This window comes from Berkeleyomyces rouxiae (genome assembly GCF_048999995.1).
Source record: "Berkeleyomyces rouxiae strain 22BRR77 chromosome Unknown BrBRR77_ptg000004l, whole genome shotgun sequence".
Taxonomy (NCBI): domain Eukaryota; kingdom Fungi; phylum Ascomycota; class Sordariomycetes; order Microascales; family Ceratocystidaceae; genus Berkeleyomyces; species Berkeleyomyces rouxiae.
Window position 1 is genome coordinate 2,230,403 of NW_027396494.1, and position 14,683 is coordinate 2,245,085.

The 14,683-nt window shown below is 58.7% G+C and overlaps 7 protein-coding genes across 7 annotated transcripts; 5 read left to right on the forward strand and 2 right to left on the reverse strand.

Moving 5' to 3' along the window:
• Positions 1–65: 65 nt before the first annotated feature.
• On the reverse strand, positions 66–629 carry BROUX77_004846 (uncharacterized protein; the record flags this gene model as incomplete). Its single annotated transcript, XM_073749653.1, has 3 exons — positions 66–281; positions 362–486; positions 566–629. The coding sequence occupies 3 exons, from the start codon at positions 627–629 to the stop codon at positions 66–68; spliced, it is 405 nt and encodes a 134-aa protein (XP_073605303.1).
• A 777-nt stretch (positions 630–1,406) lies between these two features.
• Positions 1,407–2,265, forward strand: BROUX77_004847 (uncharacterized protein; the record flags this gene model as incomplete). The annotated part of the gene is made up of 2 exons (XM_073749654.1): positions 1,407–1,586; positions 1,696–2,265. 2 exons carry the CDS (start codon positions 1,407–1,409, stop codon positions 2,263–2,265), a joined length of 750 nt encoding a protein of 249 aa, XP_073605304.1.
• Positions 2,266–2,738: 473 nt separating this feature from the next.
• Positions 2,739–3,545, forward strand: BROUX77_004848 (uncharacterized protein; the record flags this gene model as incomplete). The annotated part of the gene is made up of 4 exons (XM_073749656.1): positions 2,739–2,768; positions 2,856–3,194; positions 3,276–3,335; positions 3,420–3,545. 4 exons carry the CDS (start codon positions 2,739–2,741, stop codon positions 3,543–3,545), a joined length of 555 nt encoding a protein of 184 aa, XP_073605305.1.
• A 291-nt stretch (positions 3,546–3,836) lies between these two features.
• BROUX77_004849 (uncharacterized protein) lies at positions 3,837–5,002 on the forward strand (the record flags this gene model as incomplete). The annotated part of the gene is made up of 2 exons (XM_073749657.1): positions 3,837–3,965; positions 4,040–5,002. The coding sequence occupies 2 exons, from the start codon at positions 3,837–3,839 to the stop codon at positions 5,000–5,002; spliced, it is 1,092 nt and encodes a 363-aa protein (XP_073605306.1).
• A 1,153-nt stretch (positions 5,003–6,155) lies between these two features.
• Positions 6,156–7,462, forward strand: BROUX77_004850 (uncharacterized protein; the record flags this gene model as incomplete). The annotated part of the gene is made up of 3 exons (XM_073749658.1): positions 6,156–6,492; positions 6,551–6,931; positions 7,026–7,462. The coding sequence occupies 3 exons, from the start codon at positions 6,156–6,158 to the stop codon at positions 7,460–7,462; spliced, it is 1,155 nt and encodes a 384-aa protein (XP_073605307.1).
• A 647-nt stretch (positions 7,463–8,109) lies between these two features.
• Positions 8,110–10,037, forward strand: BROUX77_004851 (uncharacterized protein; the record flags this gene model as incomplete). Its single annotated transcript, XM_073749659.1, has 5 exons — positions 8,110–8,131; positions 8,206–8,250; positions 8,319–8,418; positions 8,505–9,526; positions 9,589–10,037. 5 exons carry the CDS (start codon positions 8,110–8,112, stop codon positions 10,035–10,037), a joined length of 1,638 nt encoding a protein of 545 aa, XP_073605308.1.
• Positions 10,038–10,561: 524 nt separating this feature from the next.
• On the reverse strand, positions 10,562–14,052 carry BROUX77_004852 (uncharacterized protein; the record flags this gene model as incomplete). The annotated part of the gene is made up of 2 exons (XM_073749660.1): positions 10,562–11,210; positions 11,282–14,052. The coding sequence occupies 2 exons, from the start codon at positions 14,050–14,052 to the stop codon at positions 10,562–10,564; spliced, it is 3,420 nt and encodes a 1,139-aa protein (XP_073605309.1).
• Positions 14,053–14,683: the final 631 nt, after the last annotated feature.

Here is a 14,683-nt window from a genome sequence, read left to right on the forward strand (position 1 = left end):
GCCACGCCATGCAAAAGAAACAAAGGCAAAAACCGAACCCCAGCAGGAACATAAGAACAGCCAGCTCAACCCAGGCCACCCCAGACACCCCGGATCCGACGGGCCAGCTGGATGTCTTTTTGCATAATCGTGACTCGTTTTGCGTGTATGGCGCACAGGTTCGTGTCTTCAAACATGTGGACGAGGAAGGCCTCGGCGGCTTCTTGCAGGGCCATGATTGCTTGGGACTGCCACCTCATCTCTTCGTCTTGTGGTCTGTACTGGAGGGCGATTTCTCGAACCTGCGCCAGGGGACGTGTCAGTATACTCTGGAGCTGCGATGGCTATAGCTTCAGGGGGGGCTTGTGGCGTGGGCACTAACCAGTCGAGCAAAGGGCAGTTTTTGTATCAGCAGTTTGGTGCTGCTCTGGTATTCGCGGATCTCTCGCAAGGCAACGGTTCCGGGGCGGTAGCGGCGCTTTTCTCGGTACGGCACGGGGTCGCCGGCTTCACGGAGGCAGTCAGCATTGGCGGATCGGTGGCGGGCAGCTCAGCGGAATAGCTGCGGCTACGTCTCGTGACTTACGCTGGACGCCGCGGCTCTTTTTCCCGGGCTTGGATACCCTGGGGCCATTGGATAATCTGGGCATTGGTGAGGGGACAATCTGAGCAGCTTGGCCGAAATTGCGGGATGACGCGACGCGCGCAGGAAAGTCGATGGTGGCGGTCGCAGTATTTCGCAAGTCGAAAGTCAACAAATGCGCGATGGGAGAAGGTCAAAGGCACAGCGAGCGAGAGCTGGAGGCGAAAGGCGAAGCCGCGATTTGCGCACGGAAAAAAAAATCGCGAACTTGAGCAGCGGAAAAAGACAATGGACGATCAAAGCATCCAAAAAGCGTTGAATCAGCAGCTTGTCGCAAAAGATAAACTATCGCAGCTGGAAAAAAAAAAGAAAAAAAAACAAATCAGCTAGCAACCATGCTCGCACCCAATCGCAAATAAAGAACAAAGCCTGCAGGCCAAAACTCGCCCAGCCCCGCGACTTTGCGCCCATTAAACCGCAGCTCAGTCTCCCAGGCGACCGCCAGCTGTCAGAGGCAGCTGCCGTGCCTTGCCAGCTGGCACGTGGCCACATAGCAGGCAAAGCTACGTCAGGGCCTTTGATTTCTCAGCGCCACAGATTAGTGTCGCAGACAATGGGCCATGGCTTTTTGGTTCTGTGGCCTTGACTTTGCTTTCATCCTATCTCAGCGGCTGTAGCGGCCAACATCTGCACGACTCCCTCTGCTCCAGCTTTTCCAAGCCGATCTGCCCGCCGTGTCCTGCCGCCTCTGCGTCGGCTTCTAGCTTCTAGTTCTCAGTTCCCAGCTTCCAGCTTTCAGCTTCCAGCTTCCAGCCTCCACCGCTCACCGCCCACCACCCATACCATGGACGAGGCCATAGCCGCCGGCGGCCAGTTCCCTCTTGAAGAGTGGTTCTGGAACACGCCCACCTGCACCCGCTGGTGGACAACGGCCACGTTTCTGACCAGTGCGCTCGTGCAGTTTGGCATGGTGTCGCCCTTTCAGCTGTTTTACAGCCACCGGGCCGTGTTCTACAAGTACCAGGTAATTTACATAGCGGCCGGCTCCGGCCATGTCTGCGGCGTCCCCCGGGAGTCACCCCTCCACCCTCCATTGGCCCCTCTCACTAACAACCCTCGCCCCCTGGCTCTAGTACTGGCGACTGGTATCTTCCTTCATCTACTTTGGTCCCTTTTCCCTCGACCTGATCTTCAACGTGTATTTCCTGCAAAGATACTCGCGCCTGCTGGAAGAGTCCTCGGGCCGCTCGCCCGCCAACTTCGCATGGCTCATGTTCTGCGTCATGGCCAGCCTGATCGCCATGGCGCCGCTGATTTCGATGCCCTTCCTCGGCCACCCACTGTCCTCGACGCTCGTCTACATCTGGTCGCGCCGGAACCCCAACACGCGGCTTAGCTTCCTGGGTGTCATGGTCTTTACCGCGCCGTATCTGCCCTGGGTGCTCATGCTCTTCAGCCTGGTCGTGCACAACCGCGTGCCCAAGGACGAGATCATCGGCGTGGTCATTGGCCACGTCTGGTACTTCTTCAACGACCTGTACCCCCCTCTGCACAACGGCCAGCGGCCCTTGGACCCGCCGGCCTGGTGGTTCCGCATGTTTGACGGGCGGCCGGCAAACAACCCGGGCGCCGAGACGGAGCAGCCCGTGGAAGGTGCCCTGCAAGCGGCGCCCGCTGCTATTGGCGACCGCGACGTCTTTTAGGCGCCGACGGCCTGCCACACGACCGAGGCTACGGTCCATGCGCCAAGCGGGCTCCCATCATCATTGTCTGTTTTATTGCGTCGGCGTTTGTGGGGTTTTACAGTAGCATTCAACAACAGGAAGACCAAGACCAAAACGCCCAGGTTCCCTATTTCCAGAAAATTGCCTGCCAGCTTCTGGTGTGTGAAGTGTGTAGAAACTTGTGAATGCAAATGCTAAAGGGTGATCGAGAGTGGTCCATTTTATCCGCATTATCGGGGTTTTTTTGCGTCACCGGCCACTAAAAGAACGTCACCACGCTGAGAAAAAAAAATAACCCCGCGCCTCACTTGAATAAAGCACAACTATTTGGCTTTTGCGACCAAAGCTTCCTCGAAACAAAAAAAAAAGAACAAGAAAATCCCAGCCGGCATCTCTCCTCTCTGTCCAAATCCCTCAACTACGGCAAGAGACTTTCAGCGTATCAAAATAAAATGAAGGCCTACCTCTATGATAATCTCGAGGTATGTCCATGTGTCTATGCAGAAAGGAAGAAGACAACGGGCCAAGGGCCTCGGTCCGGCCTCTACTAACCCAGTCTTCGCGCGCAGGGCGACCAGCGTCTGCCACACGACCTGGGCAAGGCCGTCAGCGTCCAGGACCTGGCCGAGCTCGGCGTCGTCTACTACCACTACGACAGCCTCGACAGCGTCAACCGCCTGGCGCTGGAGCGCGGCTACAAGAACCGCGACGAGGTCTTTGTGTCGCCCGACAAGATGGGCGCCGTGTACGAGGAAAAGGTCAAGACCTTTTTCCACGAGCACCTCCACGAGGACGAGGAGATTCGCTACATTCGCGGCGGCCGGGGCTACTTTGACGTGCGCAGCAAGGGCGACGAGTGGATTCGCATTCTGCTGGAAAAGGCAAGGCGACCGGCAGCGTCGAATCACGTGTGGATGTGGTCTCGCTGTGGTTGTAGTCCCCGTGTGTGTATCTGTGGCTCTTGTGCTGACCTTCTGTGCCAACACCAGGACGACCTGATTATTCTTCCCGCTGGAATCTACCACCGCTTCACTACAGACGAGTCCAACGTAAGCCCCAAAGCCGGCTGCCCCCCAGCTTCAAAACACCCAGGTCTCCTACAAACTGACTAACACGCAGCCTCGCGCCCACAGTACGTGCACGCCATGAGACTCTTCAAGGACGAGCCCAAGTGGACGGCACTCAACCGAGATGCCGAGCTAGAAAACAACCTCTTCCGTCAAGAGTATTTAAAGGAGTTTCTTGCTTCGGCCAGCTAGATTAGCAGCAGAGAAAGTAAATATAGACACATGGCCAGACCTGCTTTGACGGCTTGTTCATGCACGTACTCGACTACCATGTGCTTTGCTGAGGGTGAAAAATTTACACCATCCTCACTGACAGACCTAGCTGTGTTAGGGTTAGCTAGTTGGTTCCGGGGCATAAGTCTGGTGACACGTGCTGGCCTGTAGATAACAGTACAAGGTACCTCATCGCCTGTGCTACCCTCCTACAAACCCAAATCAACCTCGTCTCTTAATTCCTCCTACTATACATAAAAGTCTACCACCATGGAAGCCCCCGCGGAAACATCTCCCGGCGCAACCGCTAGCGAGCCATCCACACGCTCCAAGCTTCAATTGCCCGCAAGCTGTGACCCGCCGCTCGCCGATGGCCCGAAAAAAGAGCTGGTATGGATTGTAAGCTCACGCCAGCCCCCCTGCATCGCCTCACCTCGGCACAACGTGGAGCTGGAGCTGACCTGGACGTCTAGGTTTTCGGCGGGACCGGCCACATGGGACGGTCCGTCGTCAAGACAGCACTGGCCCACGGAGACAAAGTCACCACCGTTGGCCGCACGCTTGAAACCACGCCGGCTGCCATGGCCAACCAGCCGGAAAATTGCCTGGGCGCTCTCTGTGATGTGCGATCGCGCGAGTCGGTCGCCAGCGTCATCCAGCAGACGCTGAGCCACTTTGGGCGCATCAATGTCATTGCAAACTGCTCGGGCTATGGCGTCATTGGCGCGTGTGAAGACCAGGACGACCATGAGATGCGCAACCAGTTTGAAACAAACTTTATGGGCGCTGTCCACATCATCCAGGAGTCCCTGCCGTACTTTAGACGGCAGAATGGCGGCCGCTACTTGATCTTTAGTTCGCCGGCTGGCGCGCTGGGCGTGCCGGGCCTGGGGCCCTTTTGTGCGACCAAGTACGCTGTGGAAGGACTGATCGAAGCCATGCTGTACGAGACCGACCCGTTCAATGTCAAGGCCACGCTCGTCGAGCCTGGCTTGGTCCGGCGGGACGACAACGACACATACACCGAGGAAAACCCCCTACCCAGCTGGGGTCACTTTTTGATAACGCAGACAAGCGAGCCCTACTCGACGCACACATCTCCCGCGCTACATGCCAAACGAATGTTTCAGTGGCTAGGCGACAAGCAACCCACGAGCGCCATCAAATGCGCCGAGCTGATCTGGCAGCTGGCACATTGCTCGTACCCGCCGCTGCGGCTGTTACTGGGGAGCTATGCCATCGAGAGCATTAGAGACAGGTTGCGCTCAGTCACGGAAGAGCTCGAGGACTGGAAGCACCTCAACTACCCGCTTGCGCCCGACTGCGGGCTATCGGAGCACGATATTCGAGAGAGCGAGGCCATGGGCAGAGACACAAGATCTACGGGCAATGAGCGGGACGGCCAGGACGGCAACGATGTCGACATGGCGGACTGAGACGACGTCCGAGGTTTACCCGCGGCAGGGGGGGGGGAAGCAGATTTTTGGCTTACGCCAGCAGCTTGCGAATGGACATGAACACAAAGACAAGACCCATGGCAAAAAGAGGCTCTGTTAGGCTAACGAAAATAGCGAGACAGGCCAGACAAATGAGAAGAAAGCCCTTTGTTTGAGAGGACAGGACAGGGAGGGGGAGGGAAGAGAAGGGATGTGAGAAACAACGAGCGGCCCCTCAGACCGTCTGAACAATGAAAGACGAGAGAAGCCGTGCTCTGAGGCGGACGGCATGACATGGCATGGCAGATGAGACTTGCTGTTGTAATTTCCCGGGGGGGTGTTCTTCTTATAGACCTCGCGGTCATGTAAAATGAAGCTGTAATAATGCAAAGTGCCGCAAGAAGCGGGTGCGGAGCATCTTTGCCGCGCTCATCAGTGGTTGAATTTCATGCCAGAAAAAGAAAAAAAAATCAAAAAGAAAAAAGGGGCTACCTGGTGCTCGCCGTCTCCGCTGTTAGTGCTCGCCAGGGAATGCAGCGGGGGCGGCCTAACAGATAGCGCTGATGTGCGATACAAGCACCCGGCCTGGGTAAATTTGGCACCGTGCGACCGTTGCCTATCTGGGATCTTGGTTCTAATTCCAAAGAAAGCATCTCTTGTTCTTTTTTTTTTTTTTGTTTTTTTTGCTCGAGTTAGTTACGTGTTCTCCATTAATGAGCACGCCCTGGTCCTCTCCTAAATTTTGTTCCTTTTTTTCTCTCTGTCCATCTTCCCCTTCACCCTCAACAGCTAGAAAAGACCGACTGAGAGAACCGCTGCATCGTCGCTGTCGACACTTTGTTTCTCTGGCCATTTTGTCTTCTCTTCTCGTTGCTTGACTGTCCTATTTTCGGGAGCCCTGTCCGCCCTGTCCACTCGCTTTGACTGTTCTCTAATATACTCCTTTAACGCTGCTATTATTGTTTATTTTTCTTTTTATTTGCGCTGCACGCCCGGCCCAGCTCCCAGGACAAATACTCGACGTCCCCCCCCCCCCCCGTGTTTCTCGCCCCTTCGTTTTCGATCACGAGAATCTCGCACGCGTGCTGCAGACGACTGACCGCGCCAGGCAATTCTCTCGAGCCAGCTTTCCTGCCCTCTCACCACCACCACAATGTCCGACAAGAAGAACGAAGACTACGAGATGCGCTCTCCCGCCGGCTACGGCGAGCGGGACGGCTTCATCTCGGGCCGCTCGTCTGCTCGCCAGAACCAGGGCTTTGACCTGGCCCGCTTCAGCAACAGCCCCGGCATCTCCATCGTCGCCTACTGCTTTGCCTCCATCTCCATGACGGTTGTGAACAAGTATGTCGTGTCGGGCAGCTCGTGGAATCTGAATCTCTTCTACCTTGCCATCCAGTCCATCGTGTGCAGCGGCACCATCTTTGGGCTCAAGGAGATGGGCGTCATCAAGGACCTCGCGCCGTACGACCAGGCCAAGGCCAAGAGATGTGAGTCTGCCAGCTCTCCCGTCTGCGACCCAGAACTAACCGCCGCCTCCTCCTCTAGGGTTCCCCATCTCGCTGCTGCTTGTCGGCATGATCTACACTGGCATCAAGGCTCTGCAGTTCCTCTCGGTCCCTGTCTACACCATCTTCAAGAACCTGACCATTATCGTCATCGCCTACGGCGAGGTCCTCTGGTTTGGCGGAAACGTCACGCCGCTGGCCCTGCTCTCATTTGGTCTGATGGTGCTGTCCTCGATTGTTGCTGCTTGGGCCGACATCCAGCACGCCATCAGCGGCGACGCCGTGGACGCCTCCGCCGTGGACGCCATGGCGACCCTCAACGCCGGCTACGCGTGGATGAGTCTGAACGTCTTCTGCACTGCCATGTACGTGCTGGCGATGAAAAAGGTCATCAAGACCATGAACTTCAAGGACTGGGACAGTGAGTGTTCTCCTTTTCACCGCCTAGGCGCTGCTGAGCTGCAGCGTCACATGCATCCAACTGCCGTACTAATGCGTTTCTTCTCCCAATATAGCCATGTTCTACAACAACCTTCTCACCATTCCCGTCCTAGTTGTCATGTCACTGCTCGCCGAGGACTGGTCCAGTGAGAACCTCGCCAAGAACTTCCCCGTCGAGAGCCGCAACAGCCTGATGATTGGCATGGTCTACTCGGGCATCTGCGCCATCCTGATTTCCTACTGCTCCGCCTGGTGCATCCGCGTTACCTCATCGACGACCTACTCCATGGTTGGTGCCCTGAACAAGCTGCCCATTGCCATTGCCGGCCTGGTCTTCTTCGCCGCGCCCGTCACCTTTGGCAGTGTCTCGGCCATCTTCCTGGGCTTTGTTGCTGGTCTCGTGTATGCCTGGGCCCGCGTCCGCCAGAGTGCTGCGGGCAAGATGTCGCTGCCCACCTCGCGCGTGACCATGAGCGCCAGCTCTCAGAGCAACCGTGATGCCAACTCATGAAGGTGAAAAAAAAGTACTGGCGGGCAAGGTGTTTCGCCGGCCAAGGTTCCGTTGGCACGGGAATGGTGTTTTGCGTGCATGATGAATTGATGAGGAGAAGATGCAAGACTAGACTAGCAGCCTGAGTTGATATATACCACTGGTTTTTGGCAAGACTCCCGTTGAGACGACTGTCTGAGGGCAACAGGACACGTCGAGTGGTGAAGATGTCGGTGTGCATGTATCCCCGCAGAAGTTGTTGTGGCAGACTAGCTCGGCCTCAACAAATTTAAGCTTAGTTGGACCCCCGGTAAAAAAAAATGACAAGCACAGGGAAAAAAAAAAAAAAAAAAGGTCTGTTGACGCAACATGTGAACAAGGTAAAGGCCCTCCAAAGAAAAGAAAGAAAGCTACACCAACTGGCTTGCCTGTTTTTGTTGGCGAGCAGGCGTAGAGCTGGAGCCAGAGCCAGCTAACCAGTTGGTCAATGGCCGCTTACATAATCTCCTTCAGGTCCCACCCAACCCAAACTCTCAACCTCGTGCCGGTAGCTGCTGCGATTTCAGGTCGGAGCGTCCAGGACGGAATTGTTTGGGAACTTCCGCCTCTCTTTTTTTTTTTTTCTCTTCTTCTCTTCCTTCTCCAACATTCGTCCCGCCCCCCGCATCATGCTCGAGTTCGTCGATAAACGTAACTATGGCCTCGTCCCGCCTGCTTCCCCATGCCTCTTTTGCCGTGCTAACCGCTGTCATTTTTTTTTCTAGCGTTCCGGCAGATTGCGCCGTCGATCGGAGCCTCCTCCGATGAATGTTCGTCCATCCTCCGCCCGGGCGTTTGTTTCAGCCGGAATTGTGCTGACCGCGGGCTCCTCGCACAGTAAAACTCATCTTCTCGTTCCTCTTGTCGTACCCTCTTTGTGGGCTTTTGAAGAGAATACCCGATAACAAGCCTGCCTGGAAGAATGCCTTCATCATTGGGTAAGAGACGCCGCCGAGCTTCCGGCTCTCTCCCTCTCCAAGTTTCTGTCTCTCTCCCTCTCCAACTAACACCAATCCTCGCTCAGCACTTCCGTCTTCTACCTGGTCGGTCTCTTCGATCTCTGGGGCGGCGTCCAGACCCTCGCCATTAGCTCAGTCGGCGCCTACCTGATTGCTTACTTCCTCCGCGGAAGCCCTTTTATGCCGTGGATAGGCTTTGCCTTTTTGATGGGACACCTCTCCTACAGCCACATCCTGCGCCAAATTGCGAATGAGCCGACTGCCGTGGACGTGACAGGTGCGCAGATGGTGCTGGTCATGAAGCTCAATGCCTTTTGCTGGAATGTCGCCGACGGCGTGCTGCCCGAGGACCAACTGTCCGACTTCCAGCGCGACCGCATGATCAAGGAGCTCCCTTCGCTGGTGGACTATGCCGGCTACGTCCTTTTCTTCCCCTCGCTCTTTGCCGGCCCGGCCTTCGACTACTCCGAGTACCGCCAGTGGGTTGACACTACCATGTTCGACGTCCCCAGCACCGTTGAGCCCGCCAAGCGCCCGCCTGTCCGCAAGCAGAGAAAGATTCCCCGCAGCGGCGGCCCTGCCACTGCCAAAGCCATTGGTGGCCTGCTGTGGATTGGAGCCTTTGTGTTTCTGAGCGGCATGTACTACCCGCAGATGATGCTGGAGGACTCTTTCCTCGAGAATGGCTTTTTCAAGCGCATCTGGGTCATGTACCTTGTCGGTGTTGCTGCCCGCACCAAGTACTATGGCGTCTGGACTCTGACTGAGGGCGCCTGCATTCTGGCGGGCATTGGCTACAATGGCGCCGACCCTGCCACGGGCAAGATTTCGTGGAACAGACTCCAAAACATTGATCCGATGGCTGTCGAGACGGCCCAGAACCCCCGTGCGTTCCTGGGCGGCTGGAACATGAACACCAGCAACTGGCTGCGCAACTACATTTACCTCCGTGTCACTCCGCGCGGCAAGAAGCCCGGCTTCCGCGCCAGCTTGATGACGTTTGGCACCAGTGCTTTCTGGCATGGTTTCCACCCTGGATACTACATGAGCTTTATCCTGGCCAGCTTCATCCAGACGTCCGCCAAGAGTAAGTTTTGGGTCCTGCAACTGTTTTGATTTAACATGGGCAAGTATACTAACCACGTCTAGACTTCCGCCGCTACGTTCGCCCCTTCTTCCTGGATCCCCACACCAACAAGCCGACGCCGAACAAGAAGCTATACGACCTCTTGTGCCCCATTGCCACGCAGCTCATCTTTTCCTTTGTGGTTATGCCCTTTTTGGTCCTGTCGTTCCGCGATTCGTGGGAGATTTGGCGCCGTCTCAACTACTTTGCCATTGTCGGCGTGATGCTGACTGTCGCCTTCTTTGCGTCTCCGGCCCGAGGCATCCTGCGCAAGCAGCTCGAGACGCGCCAGGCCAAGGGCCGCTTCTTTGGCCCGCGGCCGAATCTCTCGAGAAACGCCAGCACGGACAGCGTCTCATCGACCCATCCCATCCTCGGTGTGACGGACAACCTTGAAAAGGACGTGGCTGAGATGGTGGAGGAGATCAAGGCTGAGATGGAGGCCAAGCACAAGGCGGCGAAAAAGGAGTAGGGCCACGATGCTGAGACGGGTGATGCGTGTGGCACGGCGGCGTCAAATGTTGGAGGACAAGATGGATGGGCATCTAGATGTCAAGTCATGTACGATACAAGGCATAACTGCGCTATTATGTGTCAAGTGGAAACAAGTTTGATGTAAGAAATGTGACGCTATGCTATATATAAATAAATAGATGTATGTACTGCGGCGGTCCTGAGACTTGCATTATTGCAAAGAAAAGAAAACAAAACCCGAGCTGTGTGGCGCGAGGATATAAATGGTATCTGGAAGAGAAGCTTTTTGGCCGGACAATAATTAACCCCCAGGCGAGATGTGACGTAGAATTCACCGCAAAAAAAAGATGACAATGAAAATGAACAAGAACAGTAATCGTACAAACCGTGAGCCACGAGGACTTTGAAGAGAAGCGAAGAAGAGCGTAGAAGCAAAGGCGTTCAGGGCCGTATATGTAGCAGAGAATGGGAAGATGGTAATCAGAGATGTGGCGTGGTGTGGCGTCAGGAGAGCCAGACGCTCTATGAGTTGACGCCAACGACAATCAGCGCGACCATGGCGCCGAGAACGAGGACGCCGACGACCGACATGTACCGGTTGAGCCGGCGCCACCAGCGGGCAGCCTCGAGCATGCGGAGATGGAGCGTGTCGTCGGGCTGCGGCTGCGAGGGGACGATGGGCTCGTGGGCGCTGGAGACATCGCCGCTGCGGTTCAGGCCGTCCTCCATGAGTTTCTGCTCGGCGTCAGCGTCGGGCAGCGGGAGCACGGCGGCCAGCATCCAGGCCAGCGGGAAGACGAAGCCGACAATGAAGCCGACGACCTGGGCGTTGCGGCGGCGGCGCAGCACGCCGCCGCTGCCGCCGCTGGCCCAGGCGACCGACGGCGGGTCCCACATGCTGCTGTAGCGGTTCTGGATGGTGCGGCGGTCCTGGCGCAAGTGCGGCGACCAGATGCTGGATGTCTGCTTGCGGATCTGCGCGCGGATGCTGAAGCGGCGCACGTGGCCGCCGGGCCGCGGGTGCGAGTGCGTGGTTTCCAGCGGCGCGTCGGCGGTGGTGGGGCGCGCGCCGCCGGTGGCGCTGTGTCGCGAGCCCGGGCGGCTGTCGCCGGCGTCGGAGCCCTCGGTGGTCGGGGAGAGGAAGCGGCGCTCGCCGCTGCCGTAGTAGAGGCTGTGGGAGGGAGGAGGTGTTAGCAGGATAGACTGGTGGATGGGGGAGAGGGGGTTGAGGAGAGGACATACCGGGCCCAGGTGGGGATGGACGAGGGCGAGAGGCTGGCGGCGCGCGAGCTGGACGACGAGTGCAGGCCGCGGTCGGACGAGATGTTGGAGAAGATGCTGCCGAGACGGGTGCGCGAGGGGCGCGACTGCAGGGTGTTGAGCTCGCCGAGGCCGTCGCCGTGCTCGTCGACGTGGTGGATGACGTGCAGGCCGTTGGCGGCGCGGTGGTAGGCGGGCAGCGGGCGGTCGACGGAGGCGCTGTTGCTGCGCGAGTGCGAGCGGGCGCTGCTGCTGGCGGCGGCGCTGCTGGGCTCGGGGTAGCCGGCAATGGAGGACGAGATGCTGGGCATGCGGCGCGAGTTGATGCTGCTGGCGTGGCCGATGCTGAGCCGCCCGCCGTTGGAGTTGGCAAAGGACGCCATCGAGTTGGAGCGCGACACGGGCGAGTTGGGCACCGTTGTGGACGGCTCGCTCTCGGACATGACGGTCGAGAGCTGGTCGCTCCATTTGTGCGGGTGCGCCTCGATGGGCGAGATGATGAGCGACGGGCCGGCGGATGGGCCGCTGCTGGCGCCCTCGATGGAGCTGGAGCCGGCGGAGTAGCGGTTCCACGGCTCCGAGTAGTGGTGGGACATGGTGTCAGAGGTGAGCAGGGACTGGGTTGAGGTTGAGGCGGATTCGGGGCCAGTAGCAGACGCGGCAGTGGGAGTCGCCGGGCCCGAGCGACTGGAGATGTTGAGGATAGAGGCGCGATGGATGTAGAGCGCGGCGGGCGTGGCCAGCAGCGACTGGGCGGACTCGAGGCTGAAGGCGCTGCAGAGGGAGTCGGCCGAGGGGGCGTGGCGGAGGGTTGCGTTGGAGTCCGAGGACGCCGAGAGCGGGCGCGGCGCGGGCGCGGGCGTGACCTTGACGTCGGGGCGGAGCGGGGCGACGCGCAGGCTCTCCTGGGAAAACTCAGGCTGCAGGCGCACGACGGAGTTGGTGGGCGACGCGGGCGGCGAGGACGAGGCCGGCAGCTCGGACACGTTGTGCACGACAAAGTTGTCCTCGTCGTCGCTGTAAAGAATGGTGGTGTCGAGGTCGTCGTCGGCGGCCGACGCGGCGATGGACGCGGGCGGCGACGAGTGGCCGAGGATCTGGACGTTGGTGTTGGAGTCGAGCGACGGCGCAAGGCTCAGTGCGTCGTCGGGGACTGGCGGCGAGCTGGACCGTGCGTAAATCTTGTAGTTGCTGGTCTCGGAGAGCGTAGTCTCGGACTGGAACGAGGACTTTTCGTTAAGGTCGGGGTAGACGGGGTGAGGCGGCTCGGCGGCAGCGGGCTGCGAGCGGCGGTGGGCTGAGGACACGGAGGATCTCTTGGCGGCGGGCAGGGCGGGCTCGGCGGCAAAGACGCGGGCCTGGTCGTCGACGGAGAAGCGGGCGACGGTGGTCGGCGACACGCAGTCGAGGCTGTCAGGCTGGAGGGTCTGCGGCTTGTGTGGCACCTGGCGCAAGCCCCCGACCATGGGCTGATCCCAGGGCTCGGGATCGACGACGGTGATGGAGGCGGCGGTCAGATCGGGCTCGAGGCCGGCTTCCTCGCGGCGGGAGTAGCGGCGGGAGTAGCGGCGGCTGTCGAACTTGGGGCTCGGCGAGGACGACACGGGCGAGCTCAGCGAGACGACGGTCGACGACGGGCGCGTGACGGTCGAAAACGTGTCCTCAGACAGGCGGCGGTGGCACGAGGGCGCGCGGGACGTGGTGGTGGACGCGGAGAAGGCGCTGGAACTGAGGCGCGGCGAGTCAAAGACGGGCCGGATAGTGCTGGAGGCAGACGAAGACAAGGACGAGGAAAAAACAGACGTGGCCGAGGCAGAGGCGGTGCGTATTGAGGAGGACGAGGAGCCTGCGGGAATAGCCACGGGCGAGGTGGGAGCTGAGGGCAGGGGTCTTGGGGGGGTGTTTGAGGATGCGTCTGGCGGCCGTGATTGAGATTGGGCCTTCGAGGGAGACGCGGCGAAGGGAGAAGGGGGAGACGTCGCAGAAGAGGCAGAGGCAGCAGCCGGCGCCAGGGGCGTCAGCGAAAAGGTCTTGCCGTTGGACGAGACGGTCAGCAGGTTGCGGCGCTTGTGGGCAGTACTGGGGCGGCCGTCGCGGTCGGCGGCGGAACTCTCCAGCAGCGACGAAGACTCTCCCCCCGACATGCCCCCCATGGCCGACGTGCAGAAGGAAGATGAGGCAGGATGATCGCCAGACGCAGCGCCAGAGCCCCCTGCGGCTGGCGTGCCACTAACACGCTTTGGGGCGCCCGCTGCAGGGGCCTGGAGCGAGGACACGCCTGAAACGTCGCTGTGGGCGGTGGTGTGCGAGGCGCCAAAGGACGAGCCCAGCGACGACTGCATGCTGCTGTTGGCGTCGGACATGGCGGACTCGTCGGCCAGCAGCTCGGAGGCGGCGGCCAAGGAGCGGTGCAGCGAGACTTCGGACAGCCCAAAGGACAGCTGGGACCAGTCGGCCAGGCGGTCTGCAGCGCTGGACCGGCGGCGGAAGGCGGAGGCGGAGGCGTCGTCGCGGGCAAACTCGAGGCTGGAGGCGTCGTCGAAGCACAGCACATTGGCGCTGGCGGCGGAGGATGGCCGGCGGCTGGGACTGGCGTAGGGCGAGGCGACTGAGGACCGGCGGCTCTGGGTTCCGTCGGCGGCGGCTCGGGGAGGCGAATAGGGAACCACGCGGATGCCGCGAGCAGAGTGCGAGGTCGATGAGGCAGAGGAAAAAGTCTCGCGGCGAGAAGATGGGGAGCGAGAGGAGGACATTCTCTCTCTTTTTTTTCCTTCGTAGGCGGACGGGCCCAGGAAGACGCTCTGCCAGTATGATATAATAGCCACCCACAGGCACTTGTCCAAGCTGGGACTTAGTCCACGACTGTGACACCGGCCCAGCAGGGATTGTCTGGTATAGCTGGCGATGGTCCGGGGGCACAAAAAATGAGGGTCCTAATCTTAGCCCAAGATAATAAGCCAGAATAGAAGAGACCGGGGGTCGTTAGGGCGGCGCCTCGACGAAAAAAAAAAAAAAAGGCGAGGTGCTCGGTATAAAAATATAATGGGAGGGGCTATATAAAATAAGAGAGCATTGACTGTCGCTAGCGGACAATTGAGAAAGCGAATATCGGCAAATGACGAGCGGCGAAGGCGATGGAAAAAATAAAAATAAAAAGAAAAAAAAAAGTCGTGATAATTTAGACGGTCACACCCAGTCTTTGACGTGTTTCGATGGCACTGTCACTCCAAGTCGTCGTCTCGTCTTCTGTATCGTTGTCGTCGTTGTCGTCGTCGAATATCTTGAAACGTAGCAGCAGCGGAAAAGCAAAGATCGCCGGAAGCGCTGGCGTGTAATAATAAAAAAAAAAAAACAAGAGCCGGATATCGTATCACACGGAAAAGA